Source organism: Cynocephalus volans, chromosome 17 (assembly GCF_027409185.1).
Source record: "Cynocephalus volans isolate mCynVol1 chromosome 17, mCynVol1.pri, whole genome shotgun sequence".
NCBI lineage: Eukaryota > Metazoa > Chordata > Mammalia > Dermoptera > Cynocephalidae > Cynocephalus > Cynocephalus volans.
In genome coordinates, this window is record NC_084476.1 from 4259873 (window position 1) to 4280269 (window position 20397).

The 20397-nt window shown below is 57.2% G+C and overlaps 1 protein-coding gene across 1 annotated transcript in view; it reads left to right on the forward strand.

Annotated features, from left to right (window-relative positions):
- The first annotated feature begins 6189 nt into the window (after window positions 1-6189).
- The window catches only part of SARDH (sarcosine dehydrogenase), a 60319-nt gene continuing 46111 nt past the window's right edge, over window positions 6190-20397 (forward strand). The window contains exons 1-7 of the mRNA XM_063082396.1: window positions 6190-6520; window positions 7597-7775; window positions 8671-8850; window positions 9531-9654; window positions 9849-9949; window positions 17849-17953; window positions 19140-19269. Coding sequence (XP_062938466.1) covers window positions 6190-6520; window positions 7597-7775; window positions 8671-8850; window positions 9531-9654; window positions 9849-9949; window positions 17849-17953; window positions 19140-19269 — 1150 coding nt within the window. The remainder of the gene's footprint in view (window positions 6521-7596; window positions 7776-8670; window positions 8851-9530; window positions 9655-9848; window positions 9950-17848; window positions 17954-19139; window positions 19270-20397) is intronic.

The following is a 20397-nucleotide window of genomic DNA, read 5'->3' on the forward strand; positions in this document are numbered from 1 at the left end:
CAGCAGCACCTCACTGGGTGGAGAGGGCAGCACCCCACCAGTGATGAAAAGGGACAAGGAGACAAGGAACTGTAACAATCCTGGGCCTTAGTACACCGCACAACATGGCCCAAATGCGTAAAGTCAGAGCAGAATCAAGTGAGGGACAGATTCCCAGTCGTCGAGGGGCGTGACCCTCCTGTCTCACAAGCTGGCAGACGGAGCCACTGGCCACCGGCAAGCGGGTGCTCATGTCCTGCCTCCCCTCTGGCTGCCCCTTCCTCTGTCCTGCTTCTGGTGGTGGTGGCTTCCTTGAGGTGACAGAGCCCCGTTGGTGTGCTCTGGAGGATCACATGAGAGCCAGACTGAGTGCAGGCTGCCAGGCCCGGGGAGAGCAGTGCCATCTGTCTGCGGGTCCTCTCCTGGGCCTGGTCGAGCTCCCAGGGTGTAGTACTCCCACATGGCCACCAGGGGCAATGTTTCCTGCCAAGGCTCAGCCTCCTCCAGCCCTGATGCTTTGGGGTGACCCATGCCTGGGGGTGACCCACACCTGCTGCCCTCGGTGGGCTGCTGCCCTTGGTACCCAAGAAACCAAGGAGGGCATTCCGATCCTGGGGACCATTGACAGCACTGCCCAGTTCTCCCACCCTCCTCTTCCCTGGCTGCCCATCACAACGGCCACACCAGGGGTCTCCTTTGGAGGTACCCGTGACCTGGGACCAGACTGAGAGGGCAGCACTGGAGAGTCCAGGTCAGGTGGGATGAGCACAGCTCCCAGACACCAGCAGGAAGTGTAAAGGGCAAAGTGACAGGTGGGGACTGTGACCAACCAACAGGAGTGTCCAGCAAGGGAGTGGTCCTGGAGGGGCCGGTGTGTTCCAGCTTTTCAAGAGAAGCTTGGAAATCTGTCTTTTTCTAGGAAATCTCCAGGACAGCACATACAAAGATGTAAAGCACAGCATGGATCACGCCTGGGGGCATCTCCTGCCCCCGGGTGGCTGGTGTGAGAGCCCTGGAGAGTCTGGCTGACCAGCCTGGGGTCTGGGTGGTGCGTGTGGGGTCTGAGACTCTGGCTGAGCCCAGGCCACCGGTTTCTGCCCTTGGCCACTGCTTCTCCACCCCTCCCTCCAAACACCCCAACGAGGAGAGGTGCTCTACACTAGGGTCTGAGGACGGTCCCCAGCTGCCCACCGTGGACAGGAAGCCCCTCCAAAGCCTTGCATCTGTCTCCCCATCAGACAGTGTGGTGCCCATTGCTGTGGGCACAGTGCTCCGAGCTGACTTATGAGGCCTGCCTGGTACTGGCCTGCCCTTCTCCATGCTTGTCTCACCCACGGGCAATGATGGGAGCAGATCATGGAGTGAAGGGGGTGCTGTGGGGCAGGAGCATCTGCATCTCGCGCCTCCCAAGCTCTGGCTGGCAGCTGTTCACACCACTGTGCTGGGGGAGGGGAGGCGGTCACTTCTGCCACCTGTTCCTGGGAATGTCTGTGCCCAGGTGCCCGCAGGCCCTGAGCCATCAGTGTCAGTGCAGGGGGTGCCCACTTGTTTCTCAGGAAGGACCACGACTTGTTCTGGGATGGCGTCCCTTCTACTCTGGCAGGGGATATAAAACATTCTATCTTCATGAAATAATGGGGCTTGACTACTTGATAGGCTTTCTGTTTTTCTTGTTTTTTTGTTTTTTTATTCTTATTGGAAAAAAATCAAGGTGGCGTAAATTCTCAAAAATTGTTCTGGAACTTTCCCTGGTCCCTCAGTTGCTGGTCTGGCACCACTTGGCTGTGTTCTCCCTCAGTTTCCTTGTCTCTACAATGGGTGGCAGTCGTTCCTATTGCATCTGAGGGACACGGGTGAAGTGTTTAGCTGCCTGCTGGTCCTGCTCAGAGGTGGCTGGGGCCAGTACCCAGGCTGGGGCTTGGCCTCCACGTTCCTTGTGGTTGTTGTGTTGTTATGTAGTGTCTCCTTTTTGCAGGGCCACATGCAGAGCTCGTGGAGGAGCCTCCTCCCCCAGTCCTCCGCCTGTTCCACCCTGGACTTCTGCCCACTCAGAGGGCAGCCTGCGGACACCTCCGTCTGCCCTGGAAGCCCGGCCGGAGGTGGGGCAGAGGGCTGGACGAGGCCTGCAGAGAGGAGAGGGCCAGCCCGGGCTCAGAGGAAGAGTCTCAGGGCTGGCCCGGGTGCGTCCAGGCCATGAGGGCAGAGGGGTGTGTCCTCCACAGTCCCCACTTGGATTTGTAGGCCTGGTGGCTGGGGGAGAGTGGAATGCACCCCGAGTTCAATTTGCACCATGGTTTTTTTCAGAGTGCACTAAAAGTAGAGAGTAATAATACTCAGGGAAATTGACAAAACTTTTGTGAAACTGACTTTGTGGGGGTTATAGCCCCTACTTCTCAATTGGGGAAACTGAGTCAGCAAAGGGAGGAGGATGAAACCAGCCCAGGATTGCACAGGTTGGCAGCAGGACCATCTTGGCATCCCTGGTCAGGGTGTGGCCACCCCTGGAGCTGTGCCCTCCAGCACCTAAAGGGAGACGGTCTTTCTAGCTCCCCAGACCTGAGCAGGGCACTGAATGGCCCAGATCGACGGCAGAGCCTACAATACTGACCCACAGCCAGGCCCAGCCCTCCAGCCACCACCCCCTGTCCAAAGTGCAGGGCAGTTATGCTGCCTGCTTGCCTTGTGACAATTTTGCAACAGCTGCTGCTTGTTTTTGAGAGGCTAGAAGAGATCTGGGTCGCCTCGGCTGCTGCCCCAGGGCTGCATGTGTCTCATGTCCAGGGCTCCAAGGAGGACTTGTGCCATGCTCCCTCCCTGTTCCCTCTAACCCGTTCTTCCCCTTGTCCAGTGAGCACAGCCTTGCCTCAGGCTGCTGGGCCAGCCCGCACCATCTGAAGAGGGGCCAGGATGGTCTCTTCCCTGTCCTAGGACCCCCACGCTGCCCATGGAAGCCTTGCATTGGTGGGGTCAGCTTTCCTCCAGGCAGGGACTGAGAATGGCAGCAGCACGTGGCAAGGCCCAGAGCCCAGGCCACCTCCTCTGAGAGGCCCTCCTGGGTTCCCTGCAGAAGGAAGGACAACTAGCTCACGAGTGGCCCTGATCACAAAGGCTCGGGGCTGTCTTGCCCCTCTCTGGATCTGTCTGCTTCCGGGACCCTGAGTCCCTTGAGGGCTGGGACTGGGTCTTAGTTGTCTCTGGGTCTCCTGGTGCTTTGTATACAGTAGATACTCAGTAAATGTAGAGGACAGGCAAGCTGGCAGCAAGACAGGTAATTGGACAGCCTTAGTGTGAATAAGAACACAATTATTTGTGTGATCTGTATTAATTACAGCAGTGTTACTACGTTATCACTTCCTGTATTGGGAGCTGGCTTCACTATATTGACAGTGTGCAATTTAAATACCACTTTCTCTGATCCAGCAGGAGGAGGAGGTCCTATTTTATATCAGCACCTATTCTGATTCTTTGGACATCTGGAGGTATATACACTTACTTTCTCCAGACTTCCTCTGGGCATCTTCTGCCTGGGAATAGATGACACGTCCTAAACCTGAAGTCAGGCTGCAGGCTTCTGGTCGATTCCCTCAGTAGATTGCTGTGCAGCCCAAGGCAAGCTGGCTCCCCTCTCTGGGCCCTGGTGTCAAACAGAGGCAGGAATCCCTGCCCCAGGGGCCTGGGCACTGTGCAGTGGAGAGCAGATGCCTCAGGGGTGTCTCTCCAAGGGAGGGAGGATCCGGGAGCTCTGGAGAGGATGCAGGGAGCTCAGGATGACCCAGACTTTCTCACCTGCCTCCAAAGGTGGCAAGTGCCCCATCCAGGGGGCTGAGCAGGCTGGAGCAAGGCACGTGCCAGGACAGCCTCTCCAAGGGACCTTCAGCCCATGGCACAGGGTCCTGGCACAATGCTGCCATTCACCCAGCACTTTCCGCCTTCCCTGCCTGTGCTAAGCTTGTTTTGGTGGGGGGAGCTCAGACGGGCTCAGGCAGGCGGGGGTGGAGGGGTTCACCTGCAGCAACCCTGTGACCCCTGTTTTAGAGATGATGAACTTCGGATGGGGAGGCTCAGATGGGGAGGTCACCTGCTGGGTCACTCAGGGTTAATGGAGCTCAGGGTTCGCAGTCCTGCTCTGCTGCCCTCTGGAGCTGTCCACTTGGCTGCAGCCTGTGGTGGTGGGCGGTGCATTCCCGCCCAGATCCTGGGCGGCGACAAGGGGCTGGCAGTGAGGCTGGGGGTGGGGCGGCCCGGGGTTCCGGCTCAGGAAGGAAGGAGGTGACAGGACCGCCACTGGGCCCAGCACTGGCAGATCTCTTGGGACCCAGGGGTGCTGCAGCGGCAGTTGTGGAGGTACACCTCCCGGGAGGGGTAGGGCCTGGGGCCTCCCCTTGGGGGGCAGCATTGGGACTGGCTGGGAGCCGGCTGGGACCTACCTCTGCCTCTGGCTGCAGGGACCACTGGACTGGGAGGGCAGGACCACGGGTCACCGTGTGGGCAGCAGGGGGTTCTTCAGCACCCACCCTGCTTCTGTCCACCAGGCTATGCCAGGCTCTTTTGTCACTCGACCCCCTTCATCCCCCTACAGCCGGTGAGGACACCACTGTGCTCCCGGCTTTACAGCGAGGTTACGCGGCAGCTCAAGGCCTGGATTCTGTACAAAGCCCCTCCCCCATCTGTCTGACCTCAAGCCCGGGGCTGTCCTGCGCCTGGGGCTGTCCTGCGCCTGGGGAAGCTGACTCAGGGTGGGAGAGGGCTGGAGGGGGCGGGAGAGTAGGGTGACGTTGAAGCAGCTGCTTGAGTCTGGGGAGGTGGCAGGCAGGAGGGGTATCAGGGCTGTCCCCGCAGGGGCAGCGGCCAGCCCCCAGCCCCCAGCCCAGAGGTCGGGAGAGCCCAGACCGCCCAGGCAGGCAGCGAAAGGGCACGTGGCAGCTTCCCCAGCCAGCAGCATTTGTGTTGGGCACAGGCGGAGGGAGGAAGGAGGATCCTGTCCAGAAGCCGACCAGGCGTGTGGTGCCCCTGGGCAGCACACATGGTAGGGATAGATGCTGGCCTTGGGCACCTTCCTTGGCCACCACATCATGCCAACTTTCCCCTGGTAGGTCACCACTCTCAGGGGCTCCTGGAAGAGCAAGGACCTTCAAGGACTGAAGGTGTGTACAGACATGTGCCAGGGGGCGTGCCCCCCCGTCCCCAGGGCCACCTCCTCAGGCAGAAGGTGGGTGGGCTGTCACACCGTGGGGAGCAAAGAGGGGCTGAGAGGCCTGAGGACAGCTCCTGCTGACTCCCAGATGCCTCTCGGACCACCAACTCCCCGCTCCTTCCTATGCCCTGTTCCTCCCCTCGCCAGGGGCACTGCTGCAGGTGTGGCAGCCCTGACCAGGCCGAGAGCTGGGGCCTCCACCAACATTCCCACTGTGCTTAGGACGGGGTCTGTGCCCAGCAAGGTGGGACAGGGTGTGGCAGTGGGTCCTGAGTCTCCCCCAACTTAGGCCCCACAGTGTCTGTGCACCAGGATGGTCAGCAGAGGGGCAGGAGAGCGTGCAGGCTTTGGGTCCAAACCAGTCTGTCCTTGCACCCCAGCGCAGCCACACGGGCCCTATAACCTTGGTCACCTGAGGGAGCATCTTCGTGCCTCTGTCTCCTCCCCTGTAAAATAGAGACAACAGTGTATTTACCTCAGAGCATTCCCCAGTGTTAATGAGAGTGGATGTAACATGCGTTGCACGTGCTCTGTGCCTGGCGATGGAGGCCAACTTTCTTAATTAATATTAATTAATATTAATCAGTAATACTAATGCAGGTGGCACAGCCCACCTCAGCCGCAGGGATTGCGGCCACAACCCTTTTAGTCTTCCTGAGGGTCTCAGAAAAGGCCCTGGAAGCCCCTTGAGGCTACTTTCCTCCCCGTGTTGGGCAGGACCCACCCCCAGGTAGACATTTTGTGTTGCCTTCTCACCTTAGAAGGTGGGCCCGCTCCTCCTGCTCCTCCTGCTCCTGCTCCTGCTGCTCCTCCTGCTCCTCCTCCTGCTCCTGCTCCTCCTGCTCCTCCTGCTACTTCTACTCCTCCTCCTGCTCCTTCTACTCCTCTTCCTTTGATCTTTCTGGCTGGAGGTCTGGAGGGCACTGCCTGAGCACAGCCCTCACTATGTCCCCTCTGCACCCCACCAGCCTCGGCACTCTCCCCAGCTCCCTCTGCTGCCATAGCTTGGAGTCCCCATGGCCTCGCTGATCCGAGCCCTGCGTGTGGCCACCACATGCCCTCGTCCGAGCCCTGCCCAGGGCCCGGGGCTGCGATCCATGGCCTGCACAGTCGGCCACACAACTGAGAAGAAAGTACCACATCAGCGGATCCTAAAGGAGACACAGGGCCCCTCTGTGGTGGCCCAAGGCCCAAGTCGGCCACTGCCCAGTACAGCCAATGTGGTGGTCATTGGCGGGGGCAGCGTGGGCTGCCAGACCCTGTACCACCTGGCCAAGCTGGGTGTGAGCGGGGCGGTGCTGCTGGAGCGAGAGCGGCTGACCTCGGGGACCACCTGGCACACGGCAGGTAGCGGAGAGGGGGCACTGGGAGGGACTGGGCAGTTCTGGGTTGGCAACCACAAGCCGGGAGGCCCTAGTGTGGCCCTGGAGGGTTCAGAGCAGGAAGCCCCAGGCAGCTGTCTGTTCAGAGAGCAGAAGCCCCTTCCCTGGGCAAGCCACCAGGGTTGAGGGGAGTCCATGGCAGGTGGCAAAGGATGGATGGGGGGCCACCAGGGGTGACTCAGAGCTGTGTCTTCCACGGACACCACATGCTTTACAGCCCTCATCCTCCTAACTAACCAGTGGGCATGTATTAAGCAACTACAGTGTGCAAGTTCCCAGGGCAGCCAACCTTCTGCCTTAACTCGTTTAACCAGTGGTATGCTGGCGAACCGGCTCTCCTGATCTGCAGCATTTGCCAGTTCCTGTGGTGTAAACACTCCCACCTTGGCCAATGTCAAGTTACCAATGTGAGATCACTGGCCATGGAGTTGGGAAGAGGTTCACACCCTGGGCTCTCGAGAGTGGATGTGCCACTGCCACCCACTCTTGCTCTTGGGCTCCTGAGGTCCACCTTAGCTGGGCTCGCACAGTCCCCCATGCCCCCCAACATTGCACCAGTCATGTCCCTGGCCTCCCACTCTCCAGACACTGCTGCTCAGGAGAACGGCCTCTGTGGGTAAAGGGCATGAATTTGGGCTTTGGCAGATCCCAGGTTGGTGTTCTGGCTTCGACATTCACCTACTCTGTGATCTTGGACACGGAACTGTTTGGTGCCACCTTAAGTTCATCTATAAAATAATCAGCCCTCTGCATAGGGCTGCTCTGAGGGTTTGTGAGGTCACCACCTGAAAAGCTTAGCACTGGGCTTGGCACACAGCAGGTGCTCAGTAAATGCAAGCCTTTGATATTGTTGCTCTCTGAGCTGACCAAGGGTTGGGTCCCACCCTAACACTCTGCTTTGGCCCAGTCATTTCCTGCACAGCAGCCTCTCAGGGCTCCCACGACCTGCAGAGAAAGACCCCAGGCCCTGCCTGACATTGGCTGGGACAAGGGCGCAGTGCCTCCTGGCTGGGACAGACAGTGTCGCTCCTCCCCGGCCAGGCCTGCTGTGGCAGCTGCGGCCCAGCGACGTGGAGGTGGAGCTGCTGGCCCACACGCGGCGCGTGGTGAGCCATGACCTGGAGGAGGAGACTGGGCTGCACACGGGGTGGATACAGAACGGTGGCCTCTTCATCGCGTCCAACCGGCAGCGCCTGGATGAGTACAAGAGGCTCATGTCGGTGGGTACACTTCCTGCGAGGATCAGGTCCAGGGGGGTGCCCCCTGGCAGGGGACTCATGTTGGTGGGTGTGCTCCCTGCAGGGCGGTGGCAGGTAGGGTGGCCCCAGGTCCAGGGGTGTGCCTCCTGGCAGGGGACTCATGTTGGTGGGTGTGCTCCCTGCAGGGGGGTGGCAGGTGGGGCAGCCCCAGGTCGGTGGGTGCTCCCCCTGCTGGTGAGGGGATGGGGCAGCATCACACAGGGAAGGAGCCAGATAGATGTGGGTTTGAATCCTGGTACTGCCCTTGTTGTCTGGCGGTGACTTGCCACTCTTCTTTCAGAATGCCCAGACAGAGAATCTGATTGGCTCAGCTCGTCCCTGGCTAGGCGGAGCCTGTCCTCATGCACACCTGAGGACACTTGATTGGCTGCCCTTGGGCCAATCAAATGTGGTGGGGGCGTGACCTATCTGACAGTCTTCAGTCTGGAACCGAGGACCATGTTGGTCTCTCTTGGGGGAGCTGGTCTGACTGAGGAAACATTGGACCTGTGGGGGGTGGTTTTATTATTTATTTTATAGAAGCCCTTTGTTCCAGATACTGGTCTAAGTTCTTTCTCACCCACATAGACTTGGGGCGGGGGGTGTTAAGGACCTGCCCCGGGTCCCACAGCTGGGGAGCGTCAGAGCTGGATCAGAACCGGCGGTCTGGCCTGGAGCCTGCTTCTTTGCACCACCCTGCTCCTTAAACCTCATGCTGGAGTGCATTCGAGGGACGGGGCCCACTGGGGCATGGTGCCCGGCTAAGGCTTCTGGGAGCAAGCAGGGCTGGAGCAGAGCTTTGGGGGCCCAGCTGGGGAGGAGGGTGACCGGCGGTCTGCTCCCCGGGGCCTCAGTTAATCTCCTCTGGGTCCCCTAGTTGGGCAAGGCCTATGGCGTGGAATCCCATGTGCTGAGCCCGGCAGAGACCAAGGCTCTGTACCCGCTGATGAATGTGGATGACCTCTATGGGACGCTGTACGTGCCGCATGACGGCACCATGGACCCGGCTGGCACCTGCACCACACTCACCAGGGCGGCTGCCGCCCGAGGAGCACAGGTACCCATGCCCGCGGCTCTGCTGCGCCCATGCCCAGCCCACCCCGCCTGCCTCAGAGCCCCGAGAGCAGAAGGCGAGAGACCAGGCGCTCTTCTCTGCCTGCTGTGTGACCGTGGCCGGTTGGGTCGTCTCTGAGCCTTCTGCTCCACTCCTGCCAAGCAGAGCCTGTGCCCCAGACCTGCTCATGGACTCAGCCTTCCCACCCTCCTCCCCACAGGTCCGGCTTTACCTTCATTTGTCTCGATCACACACATAATTGTAGAAAAAAATTAAAAAGGCAAATAAGCAAGAGAGAATAAACATCACCAGCAGTGACCAGTGCTGACATTTTTGTGTGCGCCACTTCAGATTTTTTCCTATGAAGATGCGTATGTACACAAAATAGAACCAAGCTGCACATTGCCTTATGACTTGGTTTTTTAACCAAACAGTAGACTGCACACATCATGTCATGAAAAAGAGCCCCCATCCCCCATTTCTGGCAAGTTCCCCAAGTCAAGGAAAGTGGATGTAGTTTCTGGTGCTGCGGTCACCCCATTTCCCTGGCAGTGTTATGAGGTTGGCTGCTGGCAGAAACTGTGTCCCCAGGTCCTATCTGGGAGGGGCGTTGGTCAGGGGTGGGTGGGCAGTGCCCTCAGGGAGCCCCACAGGGTTTTAGAGGTGGTTCCTCTCCACCCTAGGTCATTGAGAACTGCCCGGTGACTGGCATCCGTGTGCGGACAGATGACTTTGGGGTGCGGCGGGTCGCAGCTGTGGAGACAGAGCACGGCTCCATCCAGACACCCTGTGTGGTCAACTGTGCAGGTGGGAATGTATTTTCCTGACTCTTGAGTGGCCGTGCTGGCTGCCCCCTAACCTGGTCCCACCTCTGCAGGGCCTCTCACTGGGGCGGGTAGTCCCTGCCAGGGCAGGCAGGTGTGCAGAGGTGCCCTATGCCCACCCGGGTAGCAGTCCCTACCAGATGCCAGCAAAGCTGAGCTGTCATGCTCCGCCTGCAGGAGTGTGGGCAAGCGCGGTGGGTCGGATGGCTGGAGTCAAGGTCCCACTGGTGGCCATGCACCATGCCTACGTCGTCACTGAACGCATCGAGGGGATCCAGGTAGGTGGACAGCCCCAGGTTCTGTGAGAGGCTGTGGGGCACAGGGACCTGGCTCTGAATCCCAGCTTGGCCACATGCAGGTGACATGCCCTTCCTGGGTTCCCTCACTGCCCTGGGCCTCAGCAGCCTCACTTGTGAAACACCGATCATAACACCGGGCATTTCCAGGTGGCATAAGAATGAAATGAGGTAGCACAGATGTAACCTGATGGTGCTGAACCCCTTGGCCTCCATGGCATGGCTTCTCATCCATGCCCAAAGCATAGACCATGCTTGTCCCATGTGGTGCAGCCAGTTCTGCTTTCACCATGTTCTGTGCCTGGAGTTTCAGGGAAGCCCTGGATGTTGGCTTGCTCCCAAGTATGCCCTGGGTGCCTGTCTTAGAGGGTGCTGATTCCGGGCACTCAGGCCTCTCTGAAAGCCCTTTGCCAAGGGATGCTGGGGGCACCTGGTGCACCTGCTGGCACCTGGGGCTGTGCCCCTGCCCTCTCTCCTCTCCTGTCCTTCTCAGCTCCTCTCTCCGGGGGTGGTGGCTGGTAGCTTCCTGTCCCCTTGTTGCCTTCCCCTCTTTCCCTCCACCCACCCGTCATCCAACCGTCCCTTACATGTCCGTCTCTCCGTCCTCCGTCCGTCCATTTCCCTGTCCTCCGCCCCTCCCCCTCCATCTGGTCGTCCCCACATTTGCTTCCCTCCCTGCACCCGTCTTGGCGTCTGCCATCCGTTCACTCTTGCCTCAGTCCTTCCCTTCATCTCTCTGTCCATTTATGCATCTGCCTGTCCATCCGCTCACTGCCCAGCCCTTCTTCCACGCATCCTTCCATCCACCCATCCACCCATCCTCCCTTCACCCATTCCTCCATCACCCACCCATTTATTAATCCATCTACCAACCATTTCATCCAGCCCTCCTTCCCCACCCCTTCCTCCATCGAACATTGACTGGGTGAGCTCTGCGTTCCAGGCCCTGTTCTAGAAACTGTGGTTAGAGCAGAGAAAGAGAACTGGTTCTTACCCGCGTGGAGCTCGGGGGAGGCTACAGACAGGCAAACAAGCAGCTGCAAAACAGGCTCTTGCGCTCTGATGGGCTAAACGCAGGTGCTCGGGACTCCCAGCCCTAGCGGACCAGAGGAGGCTCCCTGGAGGAGGAGGCCCTGTCTAGGGAGGATCTGAAACGCGGCAGAGAAGGGGCACACATGGAGCGTGGCAGCCAGGGACCTGCAGGCAGTTCAGAGAGCCAGCTCCAGAGGCTGTGCAGAGGGGAGAGTGTGAGGGAAAAGGCTGCCCTTGTTTAGGGTCAGGCCCCGGCAAAGAGGGGCCGAGATGCCTGGACCCGCTGTGCTGGGAGCCGTGTTCCGGCAGCTGCCTGTCCCCACCCCACACAAACCTGGCTGTTTTCCAGTCACCGGGGAGACCATAGTGGTGGAGAGGGTGGGGAAGGGACACAGGACCTGGGTCCCCATGGACTCCTGCCCCTGTCTCCTGTGCACAGGGCAAGCCCCTCCCCCTGCATGCATGGTCCCCTGTTTGTAGAATGAGTCTGATGTCAGCGAACGCTTGCCGGAGGCTGCCAGGGGCTGTGTGCTGGGTTAGTTGTGCAGACAAAGAGCAACCACGCCGGGGACAGTTCCGCAGCCCGGTTCTGTGGGGAGAGCGCGCTCCCCAGGTGGCTGCCAGGGGTCGCCCTCGAGCCATGGTGGGCTCTGGAAGGGCCTGGCTGGGCTGGGGAGTGGGGCAGAGGCTGTGTTTTGGGGTCTGGGCTGCCTGAGGGTGGCTAGCCTGTCCATCCCCAGTTCTCATATCTGACTTTGAGGCCCCTGTCAGGGAAGAAGTGGGCAGAGCTGGCCTGGACCTTGGCAGCTGCCCCCTTCCCATGAATTTAAAGGTCAGAGCCAAGCTGGGGGGCAGGTGTGGTTTAGAAAGCCAGCCAGGGTCCCTGTGGGCCTCTGGGTACCGAGCACAAGGAGAGGGCCACCAGCCCAGATGCTCCGAGGCTCTGTAGGAGAAAAGCAGAGACTTGGGGCTGCGGCAAAGCCCCGGGTGCTCCTCTCCGTCCCACTGGCCACGTGGAGGTGTCAGGAAGTCGGCCTCCTGGAGGCTGCAGCTGGACAGATGGTTTGGATCTGGCCTCTGACCCCGACCTCATGCCAGGGCAAGTCCTAGACCAGGGGCCTGTCCTGGGGGTGTGTCCACCTGCCTGGCCCACATTTGGGGTCAGGAAGTTCCCTGAGCTTGGCAGCCTTGTGCTGCAGGACACTGTCTGCCCAGATCAGACACTGCCTCACAGCATCGAGGCCCTGGGGGCTCCAGGCTGGCAGGTGAGGGCTCGGTGTCCATCTGCTCTTCATCTTTCTTATGTGGTGGCTAGAGGGCTGTGTCACCCCAGGGACCTCCCTATTCTGAGGGCTTCCCTGGGACCTAGGGAACTCTGCCCCCAGTCCCTTCCCCCTCCGGGCCTGGTCTCTGCATTGCTAAAGCACGAAGGCTCAGGCACTCTCCCATGGTCTCATTCCTGATTGTCCTGTCACCTGCTTTTGCCAGGCTCTGTCCAGGTGCAGAGCGGTGGGTAAGAGCCCAGGCTCTAGGCTTGAATACTGACTGCTCCACTACCCAGTCCAGGCAAGTCCAGCCACCGCTGTCAGCCTCAGTTTCCTTCTCTGCAGAATGGGTGAGAACTGTCCATACTGCATAGGGCTGTGCTGAACAAAGAGCACAGAGAACAAAGTGGGGGGGCTGCAGCTGAGGGTGGCACACAGCAGGTGCTTGTGAGGCGGGAGCTGTGGCACTGATGATGGCAGTGGCTGAGGGCATCGAGTGGTCCAGCAGCTGGTGCTTCCGAGAAAGAGACCAGGGAAGGCTGGAGCAGGCAGGCGGGCTTCCCAGAGGATTTGGGTGGGGGAAAGAAGCAGCAGGTGGAGGGAATGGGGTGAGGTTTGGAGGCAGGGATGTCAGTGGGACCAGGGCTGTGCTGGGGACAGTGGAGCAGGGAGGGCTCCTGAGTGGAGGGCAGCGAAGGTGCCAGGTGGACACGCTGGTTCTGAGCTGAGCACTCACTGGGCACTAGAGGCAGGAAAGTTGGGACACAGATCCTGCTGGAACAAAAGTCAGAGGCTTTCCTGGCCACCAGGTGTCCCCATTGTCCTGCTCTGTGGAGCTCTGAGGTTTTCTTTGTTTTGTTTTTGGAGTACGTAATGACGTAATTCTTATTTAAAACACTGCTCCTGGACTGAGAACGTCCACGCGCCTCCTGACCACAGCCCAGGGCGGGTCTCATTCCTCTTCAACAGGTGGCAGGGCATCGGGGGCCCGGAGGACGCGGCAGGGCATCTGCCAGATTCTCCAGCATCGGATAGGGGTCCCATCCCTGCGCCCTTTGGCAGTGCAGGGGTAGGTGAGAGAGGGATGGAGAGAGGCAGTTCCTCGGGTGCAGAGGAGCACAGGAGAGCCGGGCCTGCTTGCTCTCTAAATAGATTTGCTTTGTGTGGTTTTTGGTTAAATGGGTAGTCGGTGTTTGCAATCTTATGGCTGTGTAAATATCGTTAACTCCCGAGCGAGTAGAGTCCAACTTTTTGTGTTTTTTTTCCTGGAGTTGTTAATAGTTTTTCTTTTCCCCCAATGCTCAGTTGTCTATGAACTGTCCCGTGTATACACACACACATACACGAGAGTACATCAAAAAGTTTGTGGAAAAATGGAATTAAAGGATAATACAAATCTTTCTATGAACTTGTTGAAGACCCTTCGTGTGTGCGCGTGCGTGCGTGTGTGTGCATGCGTGTGTGTGTGTATAAACATTATCCTGATCCTCCAAACCCATGCCCATTATCAGTCACTCACCATTTCCCACCCCATCCCCAGCCTTACACAATCGTTAATCTGATTTCTGTCTCTGTGGATTTCCCTATTCTGGAGATTTAATATAGATGAAATTATACAACACGTGGCCTATTGTGCCTGGCTTCTTTCCCCCGGCATGATGTTTTCATGGTGTGTCCACGCAGTACGTGTATCAGGACTTCTTTCCTTTTCGTGGCTGAGTAATAGTCTGTTGTGCAGATCACAACGTTTTACTTATCCCCTCATCCGCGGATGACATTTGGGTTGTTCCCACTTTTTGGTTATCATGAATGATGCTGCTGTACACATTTATGCACAAGTTTTTGTGTGGATGCATGTTTTCGTTTCTCTGGGGTATATGCTGTTGGGGCCCAGAAGGCGTTACCCCAAAGTGAGGGCCTCAGAAACAGCCTCAGCAGCAAAGCTTTCCTCTGACCTTCTCCTGTCCTCCTGTCTCTCAGCCTCATTGTCCCCTGAGGTAAGCCATGGAAACTAGAGTCCCTCTTCCCCAAGGCAGGTCATAGAAACATACTCTAACCTTCTCCCCTGCCTCTCTGTCTTGGAGCTGGCCATAAAGAAACTCTCTGACCTACCTTGTCTGATTGTAGGTCATAAGACCCCCATTCCAGAAAGGGTCCTGCCCCACACCCTGGAGAATGAATGCTACACAGACAGGCCGAGAAGACTCTGGACAGACAGGGCCTGCGGGGCTTCCCCACTGAGTCTCTTATCATTAGAGAATACGTTTCTTGTCCAATCACATTTCTACACGGGTGCGCCTGCTTCATAGAACCTAAGCAGAGATGTGGACAGTTTCCCCTCTATCGTTGGGTCCTCCTCTGAAGGCTCCCGTGTCACACAAAACTATGATATAATAAAATTTATTATGCCTTTTCTTCATGCTAATCTGTGTTTATGAGGCGATTTTTCAGAGAACCTTCAGGAGGTTGAACTGGGCGTCTTCTCTTGGCTCCCATAATACTTGGGAGTGGAACTGCTGGGTCATGTGGTGACTCTGTGTTTCACGTTTCAAGGAGCTATCAGACTGTCTTCCAAAGAAGCTGCACCGTTTCACGCTCCCACCAGCGACACAGGAGTGGAATTGTCTTGGCACCTTATTGAAAATCAATTGACCATAAATATGAGGGTTTATTTCTGGGCTCTCGGTTCTAGTCCATTGATATTTAGGCCCATCCTTACATCAGTTCCACACGATCGTGTCTCCTGTAGCTTTGTAGTAAGTTTTGAAACTGGAAAGTGTGAGCCTTCCATTGTGTTCTCCCTTTTCAAGACTGTTTGAATATTCTGGGTCCCTTGCATCTGGATGTGTTGTCACCTTAACAATAGTAAACCTCTGTTTCATAAACATGGGATGTCTTTTCATTTACTTAGATCTTTAATTTCTTTCGAAAACACTCTAGTTTTTTTTTTTTTTTTTTTGCCTTTTTTTTTTTTCATGACCGGCACTCAGCCAGTGAGTGCACCAGCCATTCCTATATAGGATCCGAACCCGCAGCGGGAGCGTCACCGCACTCCCAGTGCCGCACTCTCCCGAGTGCGCCACGGGCTCGGCCCGAAAACACTCTAGTTTTTAGAGCACAAGTTTTGCACTGCTTTTGTTAAATTTGTCCCTAAACATTTTATCATTTTGTTGATATTGAGAATAGAATTATTTTCTTAATTTCCTTTTCAGATTGTCCAATGCTAGTGTATAGAAATACAATAGGTTTTTTTTTTTTTTGTATATTGACCTTGTATCCTGCAACCTTGTTAAACTGTTTTATTAATTAGGATTTCCTGTATATGAGATTCTGTCATTCTCAAGCAGGGATATTCTTGCTTATTTCCCAGTCTGGATGCCTTTCGTTAGTTCTCTTGCCTAATTGAGGCCCTGGCTAGACCAGCCAGCGTGAGGTTGGATACATGTGGTGAGAACGGACACCTTTCTCTTCTTCCCGATCTCGGGAGAAATCAGCCAGTTTTCTTCCATTAAGTATGACGTTAGCTGTGAGTTTTTTGTAGATACCCTTTATCAAGTTGAGGAAGTGCCCTTTAAGTTTGTTGAATGCTTTTATCATGAAAGATGTTGGATTCTGTCAAATGCTTTTTATGCACCTACCGAAACGGTTATGTGGTTTTGTCCCTTGCTCTATGGATATGAAGTGTTATGCTGATTGATTTTCATATGTTAAACCAACCTTGCATTTCTAAGTCCCACTTGGCCATGGTGTTCTATCCTTTTTGCATGTTGCTGGATTCAGTTTGCTAGTACTTTCTTGAGGATATTTGTATTTATATTCATTACTGTCACTATTTTTCCCCCAGATGTTTCAACAGATCTGTCAAACACCTATCGATACTATTTTGTGACTGCGCACACCCATCACATTAATCACGTGAAGTCTCTGGGTCCCATTCCCCCTTCCCTGGAGGTCTCCTGCCTACTGCCTGGGGCCTTCTGCTCCATTCCAGACAGTGGCACCCGGACCTGTTGCTCGGCTCTTGGACTGGGACCCTCCTTACCCTCCTCCGTGTGGATCTGATGTTCGCTGGATCCATGCCTTTCTCTTTCTTGGTTTATTTTCCTCCTTTTGTCAAAGCATGTTCTCTGGCAGTTTACTGAGAAGAGGTTCATGGGAAGTAAATGTTTTTGTGTCCACGAATGTCTGTAAAAGTCTTTATTCTTTTCTTACACTTGATGGATGGCTTGTCTGGATCTCGAATCCTATGTTTAAAAGTCACTGTCCATTAGAATCCTGAAGACTTTGCTCCATGTCTTCAGCCTCTTGTGATGCAGTCCCTTTATTTGTGACCGTCCTGTCCACCTGTGTTGGTGCTACCCTCTCTCCATCCCCACGGCTTGGTGGGCACTCGTGGGCCCTTGAATGCATTTCTCTCTGCTCCAGTTTTCTGTTTTCTGGTGGATGTTGGACCTTCAGTTCTGACCTTTTCATTTTCTTATTTTGTTTCCTCTCCTGATTTCCATTTCTCCATCTTTTTTAGCCTAATATGTGCAGGGTGATCTCAGCCCTGTCTGACCCTTTTCTTGAATTTTTAATTTTAATTATTATATCTAATTTAAAGACCTCTTTCTTGACCTTGGACTCCTTTCACATAGCACCTTGTTTTATGGGCCCAATCTTCTCATCTCACTGAAGTTCTGACTGTGGTTTCATTTTTAAGAGTGAATTTCCAGCAGGTTGGAAGCTCGGAGAGCCAAGGACTGGAGAGCCTCTTGCAGGGATGTTAAGCCTCCAGCCTCGTCTTGGGTGAGGGACCCGAGTGTCACGTCTCAAGCCTTCCCTGGGCCACTCAGTGACTCCAAAGGAGTCTCCTGTCTGCTGTCATGGGGGATGTCAGCCTACTCCCTACTCTGCTCCCCAAGTCTGGGGCCTCTCAGGACCCGCCTGTGCAGAGGCGGACCTCAGAGCTCCTGCAGGGTGCGGCCGGGTCCTGGGCGGCATGGGGTAAGGGGCGGAGGGGTGTGGATCCAGCTGCCTTGAAGAGTCTTAGCTGATTCTCCTGTACGTGAGTACAGCCGTGTGCACTTGCGTGCACGTGTGCGTGAAACATGCGCACACACACACACGCACGCACACGCCTGCAGAGGGACCTGGGGTGGCCGCAAGCTCAGCCTCTGCAGATTTGAGGGAGGGGCAAGGGGGGAAACTGTCTCGAATTGTTCAGTCTCCCTCCCCCCAAGCCGAGCTGGAGCCTCGCCCCTCCCCACCCAGGCCATACCCTCCAGGGGGTGGAAACCTCCCCTCCTCTGCTCTTGCCTTGTCCCCTGTTCTGCTGTCCCTATGGGCTATACCAGTCTCTTCCCTCCCTCCTCTCTCTTGCCCTTCATCCAGCCTTCCTCCTTCTGACTCCTTTGCTGTTATTTCACAGGATTTGGGGAAGGAGAGACTTGAATGGGAGTGGTCTGTCTACTGTGTGTCACCCGAGGCCCCTCCTCCACTCCGTCCATGGGTCCTCCCTGGGCCTTTGACTCCTAAGGGAGGCGCTAGGCCCACTGCAGGGCAGCCCTGGCTGACGCGGAGGCCTCTCCGCTCTGCCTTCCAGAACATGCCCAACGTCCGTGACCACGATGCCTCTGTCTACCTCCGCCTTCAAGGGGACGCCTTGTCTGTGGGCGGCTACGAGGCCGACCCCATCTTTTGGGAGGATGTAAGACGCCAAGCGCCCTGGGATGGCGGGAGGGGGTGTGGGGATGCGTCTTTCCGAGAGCTCACCCTCCTGAAGCTCCTCAGAGGCACACCGAGAAATGTCAGGTCCCCTGGCCCCACCAGGCTCACGCACATCTGGCTCCCACCCTGAAGAAGCTGACATACAGGCACATCCAGAACCGGGGCGTGGGGGGCTTTGCCTTGGAACGTTGGCAGGTGGAGCTGCACGAGTGCGACGCAATGCCTCTAGATCATGAGGACATCGAAGTCCTTTGTCCATCAGCAAACAACACTGTGCCCCCCCACCACACCGCAGGTGACTCCCCCAGCCTCGGCAGCCCCACGGCCCCCACGGCCTCCTCCTATATCCATGCATCTAGTCCACAAATCGAATGACTAAATGGCTATTTTGGGCCAACTACCGCTTTAGTTTTTGGAGGAGGGACACTAAGATAGAAGTCCCTGCCCCAGGATGCCTATATTTTGCTGGGGAGACCTACAAGAGATAAACAAGTAGTGCAATTCTGGATGGTGACCATGCACTGAACACAGGCAGCAGGTAAGGACCAGCCTCGAGAGACTGTGGTGGAAGGACCTTTAGGCTAATGGTCGGGGCAGGGTCTCCTAGCAGGGGATGTCCAAGCAGAGCACTGCACAGAGAACAAGCCAGCACTGGCAGGTCTGGGCCAGGAGCTGCTCCAGTTAGAGGTGAGGCCTGAGGTCAGCTCAAGCCCACCCTCTTGGATAGCTGAAGGGAGGCCAGGGTGGCCATGGGCCAGTGGTAGAGGTCGGCAGGCCGGCTCGCGTAGGCTTCATGGGTCACGGCGGGGCAGGGGGAGCCACGCCACAGAGGCTTGAGAGCAGAGTGGGCATGGTGTGAACAGGAGAAGGGTTTGGAGGAGGGCAGGAAGCAGGAGACCAGTGGGAGGACGTTGGTTCTAACGATTAAGGCGTCCACCCACTAACCAGTGGGAGGACGTTGGTGGCGGGCAGGGAGAGGACAGCCCCACTGGCAGGTTGGTGGTGAGGGAGACAAACCCAGGGGACCCAAGCATGCCCACCCCAGCCCTCTGACTCATCTGACCCGGTGGAGGCTGGTCTGGCCTGCTGTCACAAGGCCAGGTCTGGCATGGGGACATATGCCTTTCTCCGGACCAAAGTAGATGTCCCCTGCCCTGCCTCTGAAGGTGTCGGACAAGTTTGCCTTCGGCCTCTTCGACCTGGATTGGGACGTGTTCACCCAACACATCGAAGGCGCCATCAACCGGGTCCCTGTGCTGGAGAAGACGGGGATCAAGTCCACGGTCTGTGGCCCGGGTGAGTGAGGAGGCCTTTGGGCTGGTGATGGTGGGTAGCAACGCCCCTGGCTGAGGCTGCCCGTGCTGGGCACGGGCCGGGCTGTCCCCTGCTCGCTGCTGGCCTGGCTGAGGCTGCCCTGCATCCGGCCTTACTTTTAGGCCTCCTTGCAGGAGAAGGACCCGAGCTTAGTGAAGTAGGAATCTGCCCCCTGGCACAGGCCCAGGGCTTCCTCCTGCCCCGGTGTGAATGCCTCCTGGCTCCCAGCCTGGGCTCTTTGTCCCTAGAGTCAGCATGTCCCTGGAATCTGGTGTTTTCATCTGTGAAATGGGAATGGTCTCAGCGCCCTGCGAGGCTAAGCAAGAAATGGAGGGCCAAGACCCTTCCTGATGCTCACACGGGGGTGACCCCCAGTTCTGTGTCCAGCCTCAGCCCCATCCCCCGAGAGCCCCACGTGGGCCAGGACCCTGGGCTCTTGGTGCCTTCCCATTCTCCGGCCTCAGCAGCCAGCTGCCAGCAGGTCCAGACTGGCTCAGCATGGAAAGGCTCCTGTGCCAAGAGTGCCTGAGCCCCAGCCTTGTCACTGGCCTCCGGGCGAGCTGAGCTGAGGTTGGCTGGAGCAGAAAGGCGGCCTCTGCTCTGAACATCCCTGTGGGTTACTTGTGGCACAGCCCCGCCCCCACCACATGGGCCAGGGCTCGCAGGGCATGGGCGCTCTGTCCCAGGGTGAGGTGCAGGGGTGACACTGCTGGCCTGGGGTCCTGGCAAAGGGTAATCTCTGGAAAGCAGGAGGGGCTCTAGCTGACCCTGGAGCCAGATGTTCACAGCCGTGGGACTGAGGGAGACGTTTCTAAGCTGAATGTGATTCACCTGGAAGTGGCCAGTGTCCTGGGGCCTTCGGCACTCATTCAATGGTCATTCATTCTACCTTCCTGGCCCTTTGTCCTTGCTGGAGGCAGGCACTCTCAGGCCAGGGCTCCCAGCCTGGTGGGGACACCCAGGGTGAGGTGCTGACCGCAGGGTGGGTAGGTGTTCTGACAGGGAGGCGCAGGGGTGGGGAGGCCACAGCCCGCGGACGCAGGGTGGCTGCTCAGAGGAGGGACAGCCCAGCTGAGGCCTGAGCACTGTGCATTCCAACAGAATCACATG